We start from the raw sequence: 6,471 nt of genomic DNA on the forward strand, positions 1-6,471 counted from the left end.
ACACACACACACACACACATATATACACACACACTCACACACACACATACACACACACACATTTATTACGTGTGTGTGTATATATGTGTGTGTGTGTATGTGTTCAGGTATATATGGTTTATGAGGACACACATGTGTATAATGACGTGTGTGTGTGTGTGTGTGTGTGTGTGTGTGTGTGTATATATATATATGCATATACAAATAGTAATTATAATTATTATTGAGAGAGCTTAATTAAATTATCTAAATTACAATAGTGAATAATAATAAAAGTTGTTATTATTATTATTATTACTATTATTTTATTTAAATAATTATTTTAAAAGAATATTACAAGTTATAGAATAAAACATAAACAATCAATAATAGAATAAAAGCATTGTTATTATTATTATTATTAATGGTTTTATTTTTTCTAAAGAATTGATATTTGCCTGCTGAACTAATTGGAGTATTTAAGCAGAAGCATGAATGATTGAGTTAACCTGAGCTCTGCTTCAGCTGCTGGGCAGGAGATGGCTATCTTGAGCGTTCCTGACACGTCTGCGCTGCAGCCGTCCGATGTCTCTGCCGTCAGTCTGGACTTCAGGGTCCTTCACTCGGTGGTCATCACCCAGCTGGGCGTCTTTCCCAACGGACCGCGAGACGACTTCAGGGGCAACGTCACCGTCCGCCTCTTCCAGGTGGACCAAGAGGTACGAGCACAAACGCAGTCTGGAGTCTCAACATTACGCATCAGATGATGAAGTCTCAACTGGATCAGACTCAACATCACAGTACAGGAGCTTTATAATTACAGTACAAACGCAAAAACCAAACGAAAATGCCCTTTAAAATCTAATGAAAATGATTCATATTACAATGAACTTCAGTATGCACAGTTATGAACATGACCGAGAAATATGAAAAATGACAACGTTGTAAATGCATAAACGTCAGCTTGACTTCAGATGGTTTTGTGCTCAATGCAAATGAACCAATATGAACTTCTTCTGGGTTGTATTTTCTTTATGGTCATGGTTTTCATTCAAGGAATAGGGTATATATAATAATAACTATTATTATTATTATTATTATTATTATTGAATTACATCTAATTGAAATCATTACTTAATAATAATTATAAAATATAATCCATTAATAATAATAATAAAACCATTATTATTATTATCTTTTAATGTAAATGATTGTATAATAATAATGTTGTTGTTTTAAACAGTAATAATATAGATTATTATTTTGTTATATGATTATATGATATGATTATTATTACAATTGTTATAAAAAATGGAATTAAAGTATAATTAAATAATAATGTTATTATGATTGTTGTTATATTTTAATTTAAATGATTATTGTTGTTATTATTATTAATAATAAAGTGAAATGATAATAATAATGGTTTTATTTTTCTAAAGAATTTAGATGATTTTCCTGCCACTAAACTAAACCAAATGAAAATTAATAATTATTTAAATAATTACTTAACAATATTATAAACCATGGTTTTGGAAGATGAGGCCGTCACACAACCTGTCCATGATTTCTTCTCATTAAAAGAAGATAAACGGACTTCTCTGACCTGATCAGAACAGACCCGTGACCCATTTTCAGATCACGACCCGCCAGAGCTGTAAAATATGCACAAAACAGTCGTCCTCCATTACACTCTTTTAGAAACTCCCATTGCACTTTGTAAAGTCATTCAATTTGTTCTTGCCACAAGAGAAACCCAAAATATCCTGTTGGCCTTTTAAGGTGAGTTTTCATCATCCCGCTAGACATTACTCATTTATTTGATAAATGTACTGGAGAGACGTCAAGAGACGTATCGCTCATTCCGACGAGCTGCAGAGATAAATGTGCGGAGAGCAAATTCAATAAAGTCTTCTCCATCAGTGGCTTTGATTGTGGAGTCTCTCTGATCTCTCTCTCGATGAGCGCAGAGGTCGACGCAGCCGCATCGCCTAATGCCACGATTTCATACATTTCCACGCTTCGTCGAAGTCAACAGACTGATGGGATGCCTCTAAAACATGAGAAATGATAGGACAGGAATCAGTAATAGTCATATTATGATTGTATTTGACCAATAAGTCCAGTAATGTTGCATGTGTTAAAAATGCACAAGGTACTGTATTTTATTATAGCATTAGAACAGAATTCATGCATTTAAAGCCATTGGTTTTGGGAAAATGTTGCCCAGTGTCTAGTTTAACTGTGATATTACATTTACATGTAGTCATTTAGCAGACGCTTTTATCCAAAGCGACTTACAAATGAGGACAATAGAAGCAATCAAAATCAACAAAAGAGTGATTATATTAGTAATAAAACCAGATGAACCACAGTGGCTGGACGTAAGCATGACCTTTAGAAATGATAAATACTACTTCCTTTACTGCAAGCATTTGCCTCTAATATTGACTGTTATGTTTGATATAATAATACTGTTCATATAATACATGTTGAGTTTGAGGAAATTGTGCTGTCTATTTGATTCATGCAGATTTCTTTATTTTCAGCAGAAAATCGCAGCATTTATCAGAACATTTTATTTTTGTCCTGGGGTTTATTTTTCATTAAAACTAAGAGATTTCAGTCTTTTCAGTTTTTTCATTATGCTTTTTAATCATCATTCATGCGCTTGCTTCTTGTAAAATGCATTTTATTCTATTGTTGTTTACTCTTATCCAAGACCCAGATGTTCACTTTTAAAATATGAACATCTATCATATAAGTATAATTATATTTTACTTACTTACTTTACTTTACTTTATAACACTTTATTGTCAGACGAGTCTGAAATTTTTCTTGCATGACAGTATCTGTGTTTACAACAATCAACATCCTTTAAACAACAACATGCACTTCATCCACACACAAACAAAACACAATATACATTACACTCCCTTAAACATTACATTATACCTTACCCTCCTGCTTACACTTCTACAACTACACCATGTTCACATTACTCTTGATTTTTTGATTAAGTGTCTTATTCAGCTCCAGGATCGCCTGATGCACAAAAGAATGTTTCAGCCTAACTTTATTGAAAAGTGAAATGAATAAGCCTCAGGCTGAAGGGAAAGTACATTTACGTCTGTACAGTAGAATGCAGAAGAAGAAATTTCAACACAGTTACATTATTTTTATTTATTTTGAGGAACACTGAATCTGTGTTGTTGTTTTTTTTGTGTGTGAGTGAGATGAATTAATGCATATTCATATTTATTTTAGAACTACAGTAACATCTTGTGATTTCTTTCAACATGGGGGCAGGAGAGCAATAAATTGGAAAAAAGTAACTTGCGTTACTTATTTGAAAAAAGTAACTCAGATATTCTCTTGTAAATTAAAAAGTAATGCGTTACTTTACTAGTTACTTGAAAAAAGTAATCTGATTACGTAACACGCGTTACTTGTAATGCGTTACCCCCAACACTGTTTATCAGAACATTTTATTTTTGTCCTGGGGTTTATTTTTCATTAAAACTAAAAAAAAAGAGATTTCAGTCTTTTCCCCTTTTGTTATAGGAAGATTTAGTTTTTTCATTATGCTTTTTAATCATCATTCATGCGCTAGCTTCTTGTAAAATGCATTTTATTCTATTGTTGTTTACTCTTATCCAAGACCCAGATGTTCACTTTTAAAATATGAACATCTATCATATAAGTATAATTATATTTTAAAACATAACATGATAATCTTTAATCAAATTTTGAAATTAACAATTTCAATATTTATTTATTTAAATATTTAGCTATCTAAAAACCTGAGATTTATTTTTTATCAGTTGTCAAATTATGGAAAGGTTTAAGAATATTTTTTGCATGTATCTAGGATGTATAAAATAGCCTTAACAGCATCTTGATATGCCACACCTGTGAGGTGGATGGATTATCTCGGCAAAGGAGAAGTGCTCACTAACACAGATTTAGACAGATTTGTGAACAATATTTGAGAGAAATAGGCCTTTTGTGTACATAGAAAAAGTCTTAGATCTTTGAGTTCAGCTCATGAAAAATGGGGGCAAAAACAAAAGTGTTGCGTTTATAATTTTGTTCAGTATATATATATATATATTAATTCATAAAGAGAGAGAGAGAGAGAATTTTTTACTGAATATTTATTAATATTAAAGAATAAGTGATGGAAATGACATTTGCTGGTTCAGAAAATATATATAGAGAGAATTTATTTTTATTATTTATGCTTTACAGAATATTTATTAATAAAAAAAATAATTTAATGGAAACAACATTTGCTGGTTCAGAAAAAAAGACAAGATTTTTTATTATTATTTTTTGTAATAAAATAAGTTGGCCATACAAAAATGTAAGAATATTATGTGCGTGCATTTAGGATTGTATAAAATAACGAGACACATTTTATTCTTAAATGCCATTACCACCACAGAAGATCAAAATAAACAGATTATGTGTGATGTGATGGAAATTAAATTTCTTGGCTTGCACCAGCAGGGCAAATGTTGTAAGACATGGCGTCTTGAGGCCCAGTGAGGATGCAGAAATCACATATCGACTTGTGCTTGTCATGGTTTATTCTAAAAACTTCACTGTCTGCAGCTGAGCAAATATAGTCTGTGGTGTTCCTGTTGACACGTTTACAGCCGTGTGTGTGTGTGTGTGTGTGTGTGTGTGTGTGTGTTTTGAAGATCTGCTGTATGCCATTGGTCCATGATTTTGTACATGTATTTTGTACATGCATCTTATGTCCCTGTAAATTATTTATTTTAAGTGGATTTAAATAAATTGTGTGTGTATGTGTGTTTGCAGGAGCCGGTGGTTACTGCTCGCTTCAGCGCACTGAGTCCAGGCACACGTGTGGGTGGGATGTTTTACAAACCTGTCGAGCAGTTCATTCTTCCCAAGGTGACACGAGGAGAAAAGAGCATTTATAGGAAACCACCTACACTAATGACTAGTGACTAGATTAGGGTTTAAACATCATTAATGTAGTTGAATGCTGAATAGCACGTTACTGCCGCTGCTGGTTTCACTCACACTGGAGGACGTGATGTTTGTGAACTCGTCTTCATCTGCAGGGTTTTGAGGGAACTCTTCTGTGGGAGGCTTCGGATTCGACGGGCCTGATGTCTGTCAACACGTCTGCGGTCCACCTAAGTAACGGAGGAGGGGTGCTCAAGTTTGGATCTGTGAGGGAAACAACATCTGTTCATTCGGTTGTATTACTGCAGAACGCTTAAAAGCGTGTATGAATGTGCAAAACGGCCCATTGTGATGCGTCAGTGTTCTGGAGGGTTTCTTAAAGGCATATTTCACCCCAAAATGAACATTTGCTTAAAATGATTCACCCTCAGTCGATTTTTACAAAGCTCATCGGTCTGAAAAGCGTGCTGTGATTGGCCAGCTATCCAGTGCGTTGTGATTGGCCGAATACCTCAAGCGTGTGACGGAAATGTTACGCCCCTCACCATACTGTGATGCCCTGTCCGGCCGGAGCGACGAGACAAAAACATTAAAACCCATTATAAACGAGGCATTTGTTGCATCCAGTGGGGACATAATTACTGATTATAATGACTTATACTGTCTTTTTACGCGTTGCGTTGCATCGCACCACGTAAACATAAAACCATGTCTGCATTTGTGATCGGAGAAATGACAAACAACAAGCGCTACTCTACACTGCCCGAAACTCACGTTTGAATCGTCAGTGGCTAATTCTTTAAATATAAAACGTACTTCCAGTCTGTGAGTTAGAACAGCCGGCATTGTAGTCTACTCTCCCAGGATCAGGAAACAGTCCTCCATAAAATGTGCTGCACACATCTGAATATTTGGGTTGAACTGTTCTGGAACAGTGTTGTAAATACAACTTAACCACTGATTTCTAGTCCTGTCCTCTTTTGGAAGACCAAACAAAGTAGTTTCACTTTCACAACGAAACACAGCATCTTCACGACATGGCGGCGGCAGCAACAATACTACAGCGAGAATAAAAGTTACGCCTTCTTTCTTTGCGTGAACATGTGGGCGGCGTTATGCAAATCTTCCCACATCGTGACGTAGACATGTGGGGGCGTGTTAGAACGAGCCGTTTTAGGTAGGTGTGGTTGACTCTTAACTTTTATAAAGAATATCTCTTTGGATTTGAGACTTTAATCTTTGCAACTTTACAGATCTTCTTTATGCACCAAGAGCTTGTAACACTCCAAAGAGAAAGGAAAAATTGAAATCGCATCATATGACCCCTTTAAGACGTTTTTATCTTCAAACCATTGCTTCCTGCTAAAATATGAGTCCATAATCCATAATAACATTTCCTTAACTTTTATAAAGAATATCTCTTTGGATTTGAGACTTTAGTCTTTGCAACTTTACAGATCTTCTTTATGCACCAAGAGCTTGTAACACTCCAAAGAGAAAGGAAACATTGAAACCGCATCATATGACCCCTTTAAGACGTTTTTATCTTCA

At 34.5% G+C, this 6,471-nt stretch overlaps 1 protein-coding gene across 1 annotated transcript in view; it reads left to right on the forward strand.

Annotated features, from left to right (window-relative positions):
• b3galnt2 (beta-1,3-N-acetylgalactosaminyltransferase 2) overlaps positions 1–6,471 on the forward strand; it is a 37,726-nt gene that overhangs the window by 17,822 nt on the left and 13,433 nt on the right. Inside the window, exons 4-6 of the mRNA XM_016241240.1 lie at positions 505–698; positions 4,807–4,902; positions 5,076–5,186. Coding sequence (XP_016096726.1) covers positions 505–698; positions 4,807–4,902; positions 5,076–5,186 — 401 coding nt within the window. The remainder of the gene's footprint in view (positions 1–504; positions 699–4,806; positions 4,903–5,075; positions 5,187–6,471) is intronic.

This window comes from Sinocyclocheilus grahami, unplaced genomic scaffold (assembly GCF_001515645.1).
Source record: "Sinocyclocheilus grahami isolate Dianchi unplaced genomic scaffold, SAMN03320097.WGS_v1.1 scaffold616.1, whole genome shotgun sequence".
Lineage (NCBI taxonomy): Eukaryota > Metazoa > Chordata > Actinopteri > Cypriniformes > Cyprinidae > Sinocyclocheilus > Sinocyclocheilus grahami.